We start from the raw sequence: 17359 nt of genomic DNA on the forward strand, positions 1-17359 counted from the left end.
TTCCATGAATCGTGTAAGCTATTACCATGACAACCACATGCTACAACAAAAGACACCAAACGCCCATCATCAACCAATCTATGGCGAGAACAAATCTTGCAAGTAAAAATCATCCTTCACCACATCAAGAACGGCTTGGATTAACTCCACGTGGCCGTCAGATAAGGATAAAACCCAGAAGCATCCCGCTCTCTTTCCCGAAGCTCAGTTCCTAACATATAAAAAAGAAAGAAAAACTCGTGACGTCATCATACCGTTTTCCGAATTATCCATTTATAAATCCACGTAAGACCAAATATAATTAATAAAATATTAGGTTACACGTATTTAAATACCTGTTTGGGCCCTCAGAAAAACACACGCCAAAAAGAAACAGAAAACAGAGAGAAGAGTTTGAGTTTCAGAGATGAAAAAACAGAGCGACACCCGGAAAATTTCTTGGACTAGAGGGAAGTGTTTAGGCAAAGGGTCGTTTGGTACCGTGAGCTTGGCAGTCAAAGAATCGGACGGTGCCGTTTTTGCAGTGAAGTCCGTCGATTTAGCTACGTGTCTTCCGAGCCAATTGGAGTCTTTGGAGAACGAAGTTAGGATCCTCCGCTCGCTTTCCTCTCCTTACGTCGTCGGGTATCTCGGCGATGACGTGACGACGTCCTACCGGAATCTTCACATGGAGTTCTTGCCGGGTGGCACCGTCGTTGACGTAGCAAGTTTTAAACGACGGTTGGCTGACGTGGACGAGAGGATTTTGCGGTGGCAGACGCGGTGCTTAGTTTCGGGTTTGAAGTACGTGCACGGTGAAGGCATTGTGCACTGTGATGTGAAAGGGAAGAATGTTTTGGTGGGCCCTGATTTCACCTCCGTAAAGCTCGCGGATTTCGGCTCAGCGATTGAGATGAAAAAAGGAAGCGCGGGTGACGGATGTAGGTCCCTGATCACGCCACGTGGAAGCCCGCTCTGGATGGCTCCGGAGGTGATCCGCGGTAAGTATCAAGGACCGGAGAGTGATGTTTGGTCCTTAGGCTGCACCGTTATCGAGATGGTCACCGGGAAGCCTGCTTGGGAGGATCGCGGTTTCAACTCCCTGAGGCAAATCGGATACTCGGAGGAATTACCGGAGTTACCGACTCAGTTATCTGAACTTGGTAAGGATTTCGTGGACAAGTGTTTGAGAAGGGATCCGAATCAACGTTGGAGCTGCGATCAGCTGCTGCAGCATCCATTTCTCGCATCAGCTTCAGCGCCGAACACGACTGGGGAATCATCTCCACGTTGCGTGCTCGATTTTGCCATCTCATCGGACTTCGAAGAGGACGAAAACACGGAGAATTTCGAAGCTTCAGCGAGGCAGAGGATCGGTAAATTTGCGACGGAAGCAGGCGTACTTTGGGAATCAGATGGATGGGTAGCGGTCAGGAGTTACGCGCCGGAATCGGTCGTGAATTGTGAGGAAGGCACAAGTACAGAATATCCGGAGTTGACGAGGACAGAGAAGGAAACGGAGGGGACAAGTTTGGAATTTTACCATTGTTTCGCGCGAACTAGTAGCAGTAGCAACTCAACCGCGTGGCTGTATCGTCATAACGAGGAAGCGCTAGGGTCGAAAGGGTCAAGTAATTCACTACGGTGCGGTGGGTGGAGGTGTAGGAGGTGCTCGGCTGGTCCGAGCTGTCGGTGTGGGTCGCAAGAGGTGGAGTTAGCGGTGGAGAAAGCAGATTTGAGATTCTCCACATTTTGTAATTTATTACAATTATTCTCGTGTAAATCAAGAAAATTCAGATATATTTTATTGGCATTTTTCAAATATTACTCCTTTGTTACTATATTCTTTCCCCCTTTTTTCACCTTTCTTCCTCGGCCTCAAATTTATTTGCTCATGCGATTCCGACCATGAAAGGATTTGTCATAGGCCACTAAATTATGTTAGTGACGGCAATCTTTCCTTTTTTTTTGAACAATCTGAAGGGCGTGGGTGGCTTTAACTTCCCGTCCAAGTTGGGTTCAATGCGGCGGACAAAAAAAGGCATGGCTTGAATTTTCTTCATCCTTCGTTTAGAAAGTTGCATGACACTTTTGATTCAATCATGAGTTCATCCACTTAAACTAGAACCCATTATTAAGTTTGTGTTTGGAGAGTCCATATCAACTTAATTCTAACACAACTATCTATTTTTTACGAGATAAAATGCGTTTTTTATGAATTTGATTGATTCGATTTTAAAATTTAAAAAATTAGATTTATGAAACATTCATACAAAATAATCAAAATTAATTTTTTTAATTGGTTATTAGAGTTTATATAAAGATATTTATATATTTTGAGGTATTTTAATATTTATGTATATTAAAATATTTAAAAAATATATTATTAATAATCATTTTTTATACTATTCAAAATAATCGAATAGATTATTTCTCTTAATCAATTAATATTGAACCAAATAAATCAATTTAAATTAATCAAAATGAATCGATTTTGATTGATTATTTTGATATAAATGGATTGATGCTCACCCTAAGCAAGTTGAGAGGATATTTAGGATAAGCAATGAGGCGTTAAATATTTATGCACCAAAAGTGGAGTCAAAATCTTTTCTTCCTCTTGTCCCCTAGTATTAGCTATTAGGGTGCTGTATCATTGACGGCTTTCCTTAGTCATGAGAGGGCAAACGAAAAGATTGGACCAGTTCTCGATTGCACAACTTGATGTGGTGATAATCTCTCCATTCAGTCAAGTGCACAAAACTCCATTAATTTAAGTGCACAATTTGCTAAGATATTATTTGCAATTTACATTATTCTTATCCTTTAAGATATGCTTGGTCGACAGGAAACAAATTCCCCCCGAAAAAAAAAAAGAAAATAAAAGAAATTGGGGAAAATGAGAGGAGGCTGATTCCACGAGTCTTTGAACACTTTCTGGAAGTTTGGATGCTTCCTCAAACATCCTCTCCATCGTCTCTCATGTAAGATTATGGTTTGTCAACAAACGACACGGAAATTTTCCCAGGTGTGAATGCCAACTCATCTCATCTAGATCATCGTACGATGTTTAGATTCCTTAGCTGGTTTTGGATTCTCATTGCCTTTGAACCTTCCCACGAATTTCCCATGTTCCTTACATCACTAATCTTTTTGATATGATTTATACATATTATTCGATACACGTTTTTTTATTTATTTTAAATTAAATAAAAATTTATAATTAATGATTAATTAATACATAATGTTAAAATGATATATTGATATGTTATAATGAATTATAATATAAAATGTTGATACAATTATATGACATTTTTACTCTCCATCTAATATTAGATGAACGTAAAATAACATATAATATTTTGATTAATAATAATTTATTTATTTATTTTAAAATTTTAATTAATTAATTATTAATTATAAATTTTGTTAATTAAAAATAAAAATATATTTGCAGTAAAGATAAGGGTACAACAATTTTCTTTACACGCATTTGGATGTGGGGGAAAGAAACCAAAGATGTATTCACAACTGTTTTCCGTGTGAAGAAAATACTTCCAATTGTTGATATGGAAAAAGTCTGTGTGAGCTTTAGACTTCTAAGTAAAAAATTAAGAAACAAGGAAAACGCGGAATGACACGTGGGGAGTGTGTATGAACAAAATACCTAGTGAAGGATCTTAATGTATGAAAAGATTAGAAGGATTTGGATTATTTGATGACTATCTTTTTCACATTTACATTGCAAATTTATTCAATGTAAATCATTATTGTTTGAAATTTGTGAAACAGATTCAGCTTGACCTTGACTTAGTTGAGTTCTAGATCGATTGGTATTATTTTATTTATTTCAAATATTAATTTTAATTTTTTATCATGAAAATTTTTTTATATACGTACTCTTAGATATTTTATGAATGATTAAAAAAACGTACAAGACATTCAATTGAAATAAAAAAAATTAGTGTTTGGTGGTGAGATATCAATAAAAATTAAAATTAAGGGTTTATTGTACAAGATTTTTAAAGAAAACTGAAACTATTTTATTGAATCATTTATAAGTTTGGGTATTAATTATTTTGAATTTTTTTTTGAAGTAAATACGAAGAGGTACGAGAGGAAGCAAAGATTTGAACATTGAACCTTCTCTTAAGGAAGATAATATTTGTTAGGTTAAATATGAGTTTATTTATTGGATTCAAGTTTAGTTTGTTTATGTAAGCTCATGAGTTGTGATTCAGTATAATGCAAGCTCCATATATATTATGTCAAAAATGTAATAGATAAAAGTATATAATATTGTTCTTGACAAGCTTTAAAAGGATTAAAATCAAACATTTAACTCAAGAGTAAATATATATGTCACATATTTAAAAAATTGAGTCCGAGTATTTAATTTCGTAAATTAAAAATAAAAAAAACATTGTTAAACTCAAAAAAATTAATTTGGGCCTAATTAATAGAGATTCATTAATTATCGGGCCATCTACACAGCTTATAGACTCATCTGTTTCAGAGGAGCCTTTTTTTTTACGAGCCCATATTCGGACTCTTGATTGTTTTCCTAAGCCCAAAGTCCTAAGTTTGTACAACAAGGTACAAGCCTGCTGCTAATTCTTACAAATCAAAAATAGCTCGTCGACTAGAAGAGAAGACCCTTTGGTTCTTCTCCCTTTTAGTTCTAGATCTACACTCTTTCCCTCTTTTGATTTCATTTCTCAGATTTACCTCCACTGATCGGAGTTTCGAATATCGAGAACGCTAATCTAAGCCGCAGCCATGGCTGCTGCCAACGCTCCCCTCTCCATGAAAGAAACCTTGACGGTAAACACCAGCAACGAAACTTGTTCGCTCACTCTCTTTCAATTCGTTCGTTTTTTGATCTGCTGCATTTCGTTTCATTTTCCAGATCTAATGCTTATTTTATTTTTATTTTTGTAAAAAATTTCGTTGCAGTTGCCGAGCATCGGCATAAATCCGCAGTTCATAAGCTTCACTCATGTGACTATGGAGTCGGATAAGTATATTTGCGTTAGGGAAACGGCGCCGCAAAACAGCGTCGTTATAATCGACATGAGCATGCCTATGCAGCCTCTCAGGCGTCCGATCACTGCCGATTCCGCTCTGATGAATCCGAACACTAGAATTCTCGCTTTGAAAGGTACATTTAATCATCCTCTTAATTAGTGATTTATTTTTGCTCTTTTACTGAATCTCTCTCGTTATTTTTCGTGAGTTCTCCTTATTAGCGGTTAAATTTTAGTTGAATATCTGATAATTTAGTTGTGACGTTATAATATGAAGCTCAACTTCCGGGAACAACTCAGGATCATTTACAGATATTTAACATTGAAATGAAAGCGAAAGTGAAATCATATCAGATGCCTGAGCAGGTTATTGTTTTTCATTTTGGATCCTTACTGTTTTGTTTTGATAGGCTCTTGATTTTGATTCATTGCGTTGGTTCTAACTATTTGCTGTTTTCCGCTGTGGATAGGTGGTGTTTTGGAAGTGGATTTCTCCACAGAAGCTTGCCCTGGTCACACAAACTGCAGCATATCATTGGTCAATCGAAGGCGAGTTATCTTTGTATTATTTTTTTTTTGTGTTTCTAAATATGCATTTTGTCTTGACGTTAGTATTATGTTTATCATTTGAGTCTCTAATAAATTTGTGTTCTTCTTTTCCTACTGTTGCATCTCACATGCAGGTGAATCTGAGCCTGTGAAGATGTTTGAGCGAACTGCTAATCTTGCAAATAATCAAATCATTAACTATAAATGTGATTCCAATGAGAAGTGGTTAGTCTTGATTGGAATTGCCCCTGGTTCATCTGAGGTATGCATGGCCGTATTTTTTTATCTCTTATTAAATTTGGTCTTATTGATTAGATTAGAGTGTTTTCCTTTTTTAAGATAAATGATACTGGATTTTGAACTCTAATGAAGTTATGAAGTGCCTGCCTTGCTAAGCCTACTGAATTCTGTTTGCTTGTGTATTGCATAATTTTTTATTGGTGAATGTAGGAAGAAACAGATTCATTTGATATGCAGTATTTCTTTCTTTTCTTTGTTCGTATAATGATAAATGATTTTCATGCCATATGTATGATGTGTTATTTGTGATCATTGACCTTTTTTTTTTCTAATTTCAAAATCTTGTTGCAGAGGCCACAATTGGTCAAAGGTAATATGCAGCTTTTCTCTGTGGATCAGCAGCGTAGTCAAGCTCTTGAAGCACATGCTGCATCATTTGCCACATTTAAAGTGCGGTTCTGCCCTCCAAATTTATTCTCTTTCATTGTCTTTATTACAAATCTGTATTGTTTTACGTTTCAACTTTTAAACAGGTACCTGGAAATGAAAATCCTTCAACTCTTATTTCTTTTGCCACAAAGACATTCAATGCTGGACAAATAACGTCTAAGTTACATGTCATTGAACTCGGTGCTCAGCCAGGTAACATTTTTTTTCACTGGCATCTTCTTTATTGTATAAGCAGATGCATAACACATGCACTTGTAGAATTTCCTTGTTTAGCTTATTTTAATTATTGCATGGTTAGATGCATGCATTTCATAAGTGTTATGCTATTCCATGGTTCTTTTGCTGAATTTTTGGGTATTGATCATGGAATTTCTCATCAGGCAAACCTTCATTCACAAAGAAACAAGCAGATTTATTCTTTCCTCCAGATTTTGCTGATGACTTTCCTGTGTCAATGCAGGTTGATTTTGAGCTTCTATTGATCATTCTTTTATATTTCAATTATTTTACTAAGATGAAAGGGCTAACTATTTTTTTCTGGCAGATATCTCAGAAGTATGGTCTAATATATGTGATCACAAAGCAAGGACTTCTTTTTGTATATGACCTGGAGACAGCTACTGCAGTTTACAGAAATCGGATCAGTCCAGATCCTATATTCCTGACAACAGAGGCTTCATCCATTGGTGGCTTTTATGCTATAAACAGACGAGGCCAGGTTCTGCTTGCCACTGTAAATGAAGCTACAATTATACCATTTATTAGTGGTCAGGTATGAGAATCACATATTTGTAGCTATGAAAATAATTTTTTCTTTTTGGTTACATATGAACTGTTTTGTAGTTGTTTGTTAAATTGTTTTTGTGTGTTTTGCAGTTGAACAATCTTGAACTTGCCGTAAATCTTGCCAAAAGGGGGAATCTTCCTGGTGCTGAAAATCTGGTAACTAAATGTTGGTTTTGGCTTTTAATTTGCACTCTCAGTCTTGGCAGCTTAACACTGATTTTTAACCCAGCATCAATGCTTATCTTTGAGATTAATTTTTTATTGTGTCAACCTGTAATCCAGCATATCAGGCGGCTAAGTTAAAAGCTGGTTGCTTTAAAGGAAAATTTGAATTGAATAGTTCAATAGTATCTTTTTTATTCTACATCTACCTTAAGTTACCTTTATTTTTTGATGATATGTTCTTGTGTTTGTGACTGATTTTCAACCTAATTTAACAATCAGTTTCTTGCTACCTGTTTGTGCATACCATGTATCTTTACCATCATTTGAAGGTTTTGGCGATCTTTGTGCTCAGGTGGTGCAGCGGTTCCAGGAATTGTTTTCACAGACAAAGTACAAAGAGGCTGCCGAACTTGCTGCTGAATCACCTCAGGGAATTCTCCGTACTCCAGACACTGTTGCCAAATTCCAGGTATGTATTTATGTATTAAGTTCTGCACTTTGGTACAGTTGTTCTATTTTCCTTAGTGTTGTTAGTTCTTGTTCTCTCAGTTGAGGAAATCCTTGGCAGTTTTCCATTTCAATCTTCATGCAGAGCGCTCCTTGCAAAAGTTCAAATATTTTTGTTCTTATTTGAAAGCTTGGAAGGTGAAGGTCCTATTGTGCTTATATTGTTCACATGTTGCAGAGTGTCCCTGTTCAAGCTGGACAAACTCCTCCATTATTGCAGTATTTTGGAACCTTGTTGACTAGAGGAAAACTCAATGCTTTTGAGTCATTGGAATTATCACGCCTTGTTGTAAACCAGAATAAAAAGAATCTTCTAGAGAATTGGTTGGCAGAGGACAAGCTTGAGTGCAGTGAGGAGCTTGGAGATCTTGTTAAGGTTTTATTTTAAAGCTCATTTTGATCTTATTCTGATGCTTTGATTTTTCCACTGGTCTATATGAGATGTTTCTTCCTTGGTAATCTTATGTTATTATCAGATAGGTCTTGAGAGATCACATAGTCAACTCTATGAGGATTTTTTTTTTTACATTAATTAGGGTGGTGCTGGGTCAGTGCACATCAGCACATGGTTGGACAATGTCTATTTTAAGTCTTTTGGCCTGGCATCTATTTAGGTGTCTATCTATTTTGTTTTTTGTTTTTTTGTAGACAGTAGATAATGATCTTGCACTGAAAATATACATCAAAGCAAGAGCAACTCCTAAAGTTGTTGCCGCTTTTGCTGAGAGGAAGGAATTTGACAAGATTCTAATTTACTCAAAGCAGGTATGTACTTTGCAATTCTACAAACAATCATTATTATGTAAAAGCGTCTTCCATTTGTAATTGTGTCACTGACATTGATACAGGTTGGATACACTCCTGATTATTTATTCCTTCTGCAAACAATTTTGAGGACAGATCCACAGGTATGCCGATTCATTTACATTTACAATTATTGGAAATGTTGTGTTTTTATGCTCTTATGCTTATGTGGTTGACCTTTTGTACTATTAAAAACAGTTAACTTGATGCTTGCTAACTTTTTTAACTTTCTTGATTGCAGGGTGCTGTTAATTTTGCTTTGATGATGTCTCAAATGGAGGGTGGTTGCCCAGTTGATTATAACACAATAACAGATCTATTTCTTCAGGTTTGATTGGTCTTGCTTATTTTTGTGAGTGTGGGTTTGGATGTGTTTTAAAGCTAACACTATCATGAAAATAATTAAGGTTATTAAATAGAGTGAAATACAGGCTTCACCTACCCTGTTTTCTTTCCAGCATCCTTAAATTGCTTAGAAGGAAAATTGAAACATATATCTTTAAATTTCAGAGGAACTTGATTCGTGAGGCAACTGCCTTTTTGTTGGATGTGCTAAAGCCAAATGTACCAGAACATGGGTACCTTCAAACGAAGGTGAGCTTTCTCCTCTCTCTCTCTTGCTGTAATTTTTATAGTTATCTTGGATGTCTTTACCATATCATGATCTACTCTATTCAGGTTTTGGAAATCAATCTAGTGACCTTTCCAAATGTTGCTGATGCAATATTAGCAAATGGTATGTTTAGTCATTATGATCGTCCACGTATTGGCCAACTCTGTGAAAAAGCTGGTCTGTACATACGAGCTCTTCAGGTAAAATACCTTTCCAATCGTGTGCCTAGCATCTTGATCAGATGGTTGATTAATTTTTTTTGACTATGAAGAAACTTATTGTCTGTGCAGCATTATACGGAGTTGCCGGATATCAAACGTGTCATTGTGAATACACATGCCATCGAGCCCCAGGTTTTACTGCAAAAATGCTCAATATGTTGTTCATATGAAAATTTTCTATCTTACTAATTCTTCAACATGTTACTTTTCAGTCCCTTGTTGAGTTCTTTGGAACCCTTTCCAGAGAATGGGCTCTTGAGTGTATGAAAGATCTTCTAATGGTCAATCTTAGGGCAAATCTTCAGATTATTGTACAGGTAAAGCATCAGTTTGTTATGGCAGTCATCAGTAATGTTGTTCCTTGGATGATGTTTATGGATGCATTGTTTGCAGACTGCAAAGGAATACTGTGAGCAGCTTGGTGTTGATGCATGTATAAAACTCTTTGAGCAGTTCAAGTCCTATGAAGGATTATACTTTTTCTTGGGTTCATACTTGAGCTCCAGGTTTCTTCTTCTTTTTGTTTTTCTTTTTTTAAAAAGTGTTACTTCTTCTTTTTCTTTTTAAATATTTATAGAAGAGAAGATATGATTTTAGCATTATATATCTACTTTGTATTAATTTTCCAATTCTTTTTTGTCTTGGGATAGTGAGGATCCGGATATCCACTTCAAATACATTGAAGCAGCAGCAAAAACTGGACAAATAAAGGAAGTAGAACGTGTGACTCGTGAATCAAACTTTTACGATGCTGAAAAGACCAAGAATTTTCTGATGGAAGCTAAGCTTCCAGATGCACGTCCCTTGATTAATGTTTGTGATCGTTTTGGTTTTGTTCCGGATCTCACTCATTATCTATATACAAACAACATGCTCCGATATATTGAGGGTTATGTTCAAAAGGTAAAGTTACTTTTGGTTTCAAAGGCATTGGCAAAATGAATGCCAGCTTATTCATCCTACTGGCCAGGTTAAATTAAGTGGGACTCTTGGGTTATAGTTTTTCATTTCTTGCTATAGGTAAATCCAGGGAATGCTCCATTAGTTGTTGGGCAGCTGTTAGATGATGAATGCCCTGAGGATTTCATCAAGGGTCTTATTCTTTCAGTTCGTTCTCTTCTTCCAGTTGAGCCCCTTGTGGATGAATGTGAGAAGAGGTATGTTTCTGACTTGCTATATCGGGGTCCCTTACGTCATATTTCTTTCTTTCTTATCCTCACTTGGATTTTTGTTTTCAGGAATTGTCTCCGGTTGCTGACTCAGTTTTTAGAGCATCTAGTGAGTGAGGGCAGTCAAGATGTGCATGTTCATAATGCTTTGGGTAAAATTATCATAGAGAGCAATAACAACCCAGAGCATTTTCTCACTACCAACCCGTATTATGATTCACGTGTCGTGGGTAAATATTGTGAAAAACGAGATCCAACACTTGCTGTTGTTGCTTACCGTAGAGGACAGTGTGATGATGAACTGGTCAATGTCACAAACAAGAATTCCTTATTCAAGTTGCAAGCTAGGTATGGACTATCATTCTTATTAGCTTGTAATCATGAATCCTGGTGCTTTTATTTCGTAAATTAGCTTTAGTGAACTGATACTTTTCTTGCAGATATGTGGTGGAGAGGATGGATGCAGATCTTTGGGAGAAAGTTCTTAATCCTGATAATGAGTATAGAAGACAGCTTATTGATCAGGTTGTGTCAACTGCTTTGCCTGAAAGCAAGAGTCCGGAGCAAGTCTCAGCAGCTGTTAAAGCATTTATGACTGCTGATCTCCCACATGAACTGATTGAGCTTCTTGAGAAGATAGTGCTGCAAAATTCTGCCTTCAGTGGAAACTTCAATTTGCAAAATCTGCTGATATTGACAGCTATCAAAGCGGATCCATCAAGAGTTATGGATTACATTAATAGATTGGACAACTTTGATGGACCTGCAGTTGGAGAGGTAGCTGTGGAAGCCCAATTGTATGAAGAAGCATTTGCCATTTTCAAGAAGTTTAATTTGAATGTTCAGGCTGTAAATGTGTTGTTGGATAACCTTAATAGTATCGATCGAGCTGTGGAGTTTGCATTCCGTGTTGAAGAAGATGCTGTCTGGAGTCAAGTGGCTAAGGCACAACTTCGTGTAGGGGATGTGAGTGAAGCTATTGAGTCATTTATTCGTGCTGATGACGCTACTCAGTTCTTGGATGTCATAAAGGCTGCTGAGGATGCAAATGTATACCAAGACCTGGTGAGGTACCTACTAATGGTTCGGCAGAAAACCAAGGAACCCAAAGTGGACAGTGAACTTATCTATGCTTATGCCAAGATTGGTGGGCTGGGTGAGATAGAAGAGTTCATTCTTATGCCAAATGTTGCTAATCTGCAAAATGTGGGAGACCGCTTGTATGATGAAGCCCTTTATGAGGCAGCGAAAATCATATTTGCATTTATTTCTAACTGGGCTAAGCTGGCCATCACACTTGTTAAGCTACAACAGTTCCAAGGTGCTGTCGACGCTGCTCGGAAAGCCAACAGTTCAAAAACATGGAAGGAGGTTTGCTTCGCTTGTGTTGATGCTGAAGAGTTCCGCTTGGCTCAGATATGTGGCCTCAATATCATCATACAGGTGGCTTTCTTGCCCACTATCTTAATTTACTTTCTTGTTATTCTGCTTGGGACAGAGGAGCATTACAAAATTGCGTGTTAGTATGTTCTCAGGCAGTTTATGAGTAATCAAAGTTTGATAATTAGGTAAACTAAGGCATGAATTTACATGTCATCAGTTTATTGGCTATGCTTTTTTGTATGATATAGTGTTCTTTTTATATTGTTGATTGGTTCGAAACAAAGTCATATGTGGTTTTTGTTTGTAATAATTACATATGGGGTTCTTGTTTTAATTGCATTAAGTCTTTCTTTTCTAGGTTGATGACCTAGAGGAGGTTAGCGAGTACTATCAGAACCGGGGATGCTTCAGTGAGCTCATATCTCTAATGGAGAGTGGATTAGGTTTGGAACGTGCACATATGGGCATCTTTACGGAATTGGGAGTTCTGTATGCAAGATACCGTCCAGAGAAGCTTATGGAGCACATAAAACTTTTCTCAACTCGTCTAAACATTCCAAAGCTTATTCGAGCTTGTGATGAACAGCAGCACTGGAAGGAACTAACTTATCTATATGTTCAGTATGATGAGTTTGACAATGCAGCTACCACCATAATGAACCACTCTCCAGAAGCATGGGATCACATGCAATTTAAAGATATTGTAGTCAAAGTTGCAAATGTTGAACTCTATTACAAGGCTGTGCATTTTTACTTGGAAGAACATCCTGATCTTATCAATGATGTTCTTAACGTGCTTGCCCTCCGTGTTGACCATGCACGTGTTGTGGATATAATGAGGAAGGTATGTGCATCTCCTAGGATGTGATAGGGGTTGCCTTGTGCCCAATCTCTGCTTTTCTTGTTGATCTGTTATTCACTTCTCTTCTTTTTAGAGAAAGATAATGATATGGAAAGAGTTCTGCCTATTATAACTTATTTGCGCATGCAATTCATTTTCAGGCTGGTCACTTGCGTCTTGTTAAGCCATACATGGTTGCCGTTCAGAGCAACAATGTGGCTGCTGTTAATGAAGCTCTGAATGAGATTTATGTAGAGGAGGAGGACTATGACAGGCTTCGTGAATCTATAGATCTCCATGATAACTTTGATCAGATAGGCCTTGCACAGAAGGTGAGAAGTGTGACATTTAGTTGTTTTCTGTGCATTTATTAACTCTTTTGTTCTTTAGTTGTTTGAAACTACCAAGAGTTAAGTTGTTTTACAAGTGAGAATGGTTTGTATGAGTAGATTGAGAAGCATGAACTACTTGAGATGAGGCGTGTTGCCGCTTATATATATAAGAAGGCAGGGAGATGGAAGCAGTCTATTGCCTTGTCAAAGAAGGACAATCATTACAGAGATGCCATGGAAACATGTTCACAGTCTGGTGATCGGGAACTTGCAGAGGAATTACTCGTCTATTTTATTGAGCAGGTAATTTTTCTATTGCTTTGTTTTATGTAGGCAGGTGCTAGACAAATCTACTTTCTCACTCTTGTGCCTTTTATCTCATATAGGATATCACTAAATTTGGGGTTCACTCACTAATCCACATTTTCTTATTGTCTAATGTAGCGAAAGAAAGAGTGTTTTGCTGCATGCCTCTTTGTTTGTTATGATGTAATCAGGCCAGATGTTGCTCTTGAGCTTGCCTGGATAAATAATATGATTGATTTTGCCTTCCCATATCTCTTGCAGGTAATTTTCCCCCTTGCTATTTGTTCTCAATTGTTAGTTAAAATTTTGAAGTGCTTATCCTCAAACTTTTTGTTTGGTTCTTTTTCTTGGCATTTTCTCCCCTATAAAGTTTATACGGGAGTACACAGGCAAAGTGGATGAACTCGTGAAGGATAAAATCGAAGCTATGAATCAGCTGAAGGCCAAGGAGGAGGAGGAGAAAGACGTGGTTGCTCAGCAGGTACATATATATGCAAAATCTCTTTGCTGTTTTGCCTACCATATTTCTATGAGGGAGAAAGAGGGGGTTGGAGTGGTGGGTTTTGTCCTTGTGGAACAGTTTTAATTTTTCTTCATGTTACGAAGTAGGAGATTTTTAAAGAACTGAGCAACTCTTGGGTGCTTATAGGTCGCACTACTCAATTCTATTGGTGATCAATAAGTAATTAACTATTATCGTTGTCATTTGCTTGCTCACACAGAAGCTATCTGTCTTTTAGAATTTCAATAAAACCTTGAATATAGGACCTTGGGAAGAAAACCACCCAACGACTACTGTTGGCTTCTTGAAAGCTGAATATGAGGCAATGCTTTGAGAAAAGGAAAAATTAGGTTTTCATCCGTTATCACTGCAAATGGGCAAGAAACTCTTTTTATTTTCCTTCATCTAAAGAATTTCTTAAATCAGATTATTGTGGTTGCTCAAATGCTGTTAGAGACAGAATGAGCTGTCTGTACTGTATTCTAATAAGCTTCACATGCACTTATTTTCTAGAAGGCAGGCAATTAAACTACCAATACTATATGATTTCTCTCTTTAATTGTAATTTTTTCTAGACACTTGAGGTGCCTCTAGTGGATGCTAATCTTCTTTCCAAAGAACTAATTCCCTTGTTTTTTCCACCTGCAGAATATGTATGCTCAGTTGCTGCCTCTTGCTTTACCTGCACCTCCAATGCCTGGAATGGGTGGAAGTTTTGCTCCACCACCACCACCACCTCCAATGAGTGGGATGGGGATGCCTCCAATGGCACCCTATGGCATGCCACCAATGGGTTCCTATTGATCTCTGATTAAACAAGGATAGGTAAGCAAGAAATATGTTGACTTATACAAGGATGAATCGAATCTCTAATTGCCCATGATATCATGTTTACGTTTGAAGGTGAATTTGATCTTTTTCATGGTTGTGAAATATTGAGGTAGTAGCCTTGCTTTCTTTGGTAATGCATCTGCTATTGGGTTGTGGTTATTTGTGCCCAACAGATGCAGCTTTACCCTGTAGTCGAGGACGTTAGCAACTAGGGTTTTGACAAAATTTTATGCAGCTTAGTGATGACTGAACGAATTTCGTGCAAACCTTGCCAAGTCTGCCATATGTATAGGTTATTCTAGCTCAGTCATATACATTTTTCTGTTCTCCTAAGTGCTCGGACATGTAGTTGCTTCGTTTTAGGAATCCAAAATTTTGTACTTGCTAATCTTTCCTCCCCCAGTGTATAACAGAGTATTCTTTATAGTTTAAATTTCACAATCTCTCTCTCTCTCTCTCTCTTGTTGCAGATAAGTTTTATTAATCTTTATCCTTGGCTGGACTCCTCAACTCTTATTTTGAATTCAATGAGACTCCATTGTTTGGTTGATACGCCTTCTGAATTTTGTACATTCTTTTTTACTTGCTCAACCTCTAATTTAAAGTTGGAGAAATGAAATTCTGATTGAGAGTTGATGTAGAGTTGGTAACACTCTCTCTGCCTCTGTGATTATATATGCCAAATGATACAAGGAAAATTCTGGATCTCAACTCGTCAAGTTAGCTTCTGATTGTATGTAGAGGTCACCAGTTTGATCCTTCGCTCAATCTCTAGTCCTCAAAGATTAAAGCCGTTAAATTGAAGTCACACCTCGAGGTCAAATAGTGTAAAGTAAAATTTGAATCTTAATAAAAATGAACAACTTGATTTTTAAAGAGAAATTATTGAAAAAAAAAGTTAAAATACCTTTCAAGTGTATGTATTTGTATATTTTGTTCAATTTAATTTTTATATTCAAAATCGAAGTAATCAAATTTTTTTATTTTAAAAATTGTTCTAATTTAATCTTTCCTCAACATCTAAAGTCTTATTGTGCAGTCATGTCTTATATATATGGTGCTTAAATAACAAAATCCAACGCTGCCTTGATATTAATATGGTAATAGTGGAGATTTTATTTAAAATGCTTATGAAAAATTATCATGTAAAATTTTGTAGAATGAAAAAATTGATATTATTTAGTTAAAATAGATTGAAATCTACTTAGAAAACGAAGGAATTTTGTAATAAAGAGTTTTACGTTAGGTTGTAATGTCCACCATGAGCGGAATTTCTTTTCATTGTTTAGCCACTCACACTGGTCTCTCTAATGTAAGTAGCTGTTAAAATGCAAGAGTTCAGCAAAGAGATGACTAGGGTGTCTTTACTATTTATTTTTTATCTCAAGTGTCAAAGCAATTATGGATAAATGATGACCTTCCATTTGATCAGAACACCTTTTCTTGGCTGTAAATCTTATCATCGTGAATGACATTTGAGCTTTTATCTTGTCACCCTTAAGTATAAGTTATGTGTCAGTATGACCTTTTAGTCTCCACTCTAGCCTTGTTGGTTGCATGTGGTGACCATTACTTCAACTTAAATGTACAAAAGTTAAACCATTTCCTAATAGCTTAAGCTTTTAGGACTAGTGATAATCAAAATGGATTCAAAATGACACAACATGATTATTCACTACATAGTTGTGTAAGGAGCCCATTGACACTTGTACAGCATAGTCACATTACAAAGAATGTAATTGATGACAAAATAATATTACGATATTTTATTTATCAAAAAAAATAATTAAAATACAAAGAAAATACATAATTATTGAGAGATATATACGATGTGATGTTAATTTTTTATACTAGTACATAAAAGGACAGGAAATACTTGCTGCCGTGTTCATCTATCGTGCCCCTTACCCGAAAACTAGTTTGATTAAATATATGTTGGGTGAAAAAAACATAGAAATGAACAACGATGCAACACATTCTCCAGACAGGCCCAAACAATTTTTATTCTATGGGAAAAAAAATAAGAAATTTATGACATGAATAAATACAGTGCAATGAAATAGCGAACTGTATGTGGTGACCATATTTGAGAAGACAAAGGATGGTTTCCGGTTATGTGCACCAAAAGCCACAAAGATCAGGATTGCCTAAACAACTACAATTCCCAAACATACTACCAATCAAAAGCTGTAGGATGGAAGAAAGAGACTGAAGGCTCTATCGCCCCAGTTGAAAGGAAATAAAAATTCCAGTTTTTGTCGAAAAAGAAACAGGTGTCCACCACATTGAGGCAATAGTTGAACAAAACATTAGAGGGCAGATTGTTGTCGGGCAACTCAACTTTGTTCCATGTATTGTGGTTGACATCGTAGACAAACAACATAGTAGGAAAAGGCTTAGCATGAACAATGGTTTTGCTGTCACCAACAACACAGGACCCCTTTACCGTTGCGTCGCAGCGCTGGCCATTCCACAAAGGCTCCGAGGGTTGAGGCAGCACTTCCCAGTAGCTCCTATTAGCTTTCAGGACTTCACAGCAGCCACCCACGATATAGATCTTGGATCCTATCAGGATGCAACACACGTTGCGAAAAACTGTTCTGAGGTTATGACATATGTAAACAAAATCTGTAACGTGGTAGACCATTAGATCC

At 36.7% G+C, this 17359-nt stretch overlaps 2 protein-coding genes across 2 annotated transcripts; both read left to right on the forward strand.

Moving 5' to 3' along the window:
* The first annotated feature begins 335 nt into the window (after positions 1–335).
* Positions 336–2008, forward strand: MAPKKK13 (mitogen-activated protein kinase kinase kinase 13). The gene has a single exon (XM_007016836.3). The coding sequence runs from the start codon at positions 407–409 to the stop codon at positions 1889–1891; it is 1485 nt and encodes a 494-aa protein (XP_007016898.3). The 5' UTR covers positions 336–406; the 3' UTR covers positions 1892–2008.
* Positions 2009–4610: 2602 nt separating this feature from the next.
* On the forward strand, positions 4611–15146 carry LOC18590974 (clathrin heavy chain 1-like). Its single transcript, XM_007016839.3, has 30 exons — positions 4611–4803; positions 4936–5140; positions 5284–5372; positions 5477–5555; positions 5690–5817; positions 6147–6245; positions 6329–6437; positions 6626–6705; positions 6790–7017; positions 7122–7187; positions 7549–7665; positions 7882–8079; positions 8352–8468; positions 8552–8611; positions 8749–8835; positions 9018–9101; positions 9186–9320; positions 9411–9473; positions 9554–9658; positions 9735–9847; positions 9992–10244; positions 10362–10498; positions 10580–10858; positions 10951–11953; positions 12252–12737; positions 12896–13066; positions 13184–13369; positions 13511–13633; positions 13743–13853; positions 14523–15146. The coding sequence occupies exons 1-30, from the start codon at positions 4759–4761 to the stop codon at positions 14676–14678; spliced, it is 5112 nt and encodes a 1703-aa protein (XP_007016901.3). The 5' UTR covers positions 4611–4758; the 3' UTR covers positions 14679–15146.
* Positions 15147–17359: the final 2213 nt, after the last annotated feature.

This window comes from Theobroma cacao, chromosome 9 (assembly GCF_053813885.1).
Source record: "Theobroma cacao isolate CCN51 chromosome 9, ASM5381388v1, whole genome shotgun sequence".
Classification (NCBI taxonomy): Eukaryota; Viridiplantae; Streptophyta; class Magnoliopsida; order Malvales; family Malvaceae; genus Theobroma; species Theobroma cacao.

Excerpts from the sequence above, each read along its gene's own strand:
- MAPKKK13 (XM_007016836.3), top strand. The coding sequence starts at position 407 with ATGAAAAAACAGAGCGACACCCGGAAAATTTCTTGGACTAGAGGGAAG.
- LOC18590974 (XM_007016839.3), top strand. The coding sequence starts at position 4,759 with ATGGCTGCTGCCAACGCTCCCCTCTCCATGAAAGAAACCTTGACG. Across the intron at positions 6,706-6,789 it reads ACTTTCCTGTGTCAATGCAG|ATATCTCAGAAGTATGGTCT; the intron begins GTTGATTTTGAG and ends TTTTTCTGGCAG. Across the intron at positions 13,370-13,510 it reads TCGTCTATTTTATTGAGCAG|CGAAAGAAAGAGTGTTTTGC; the intron begins GTAATTTTTCTA and ends TGTCTAATGTAG.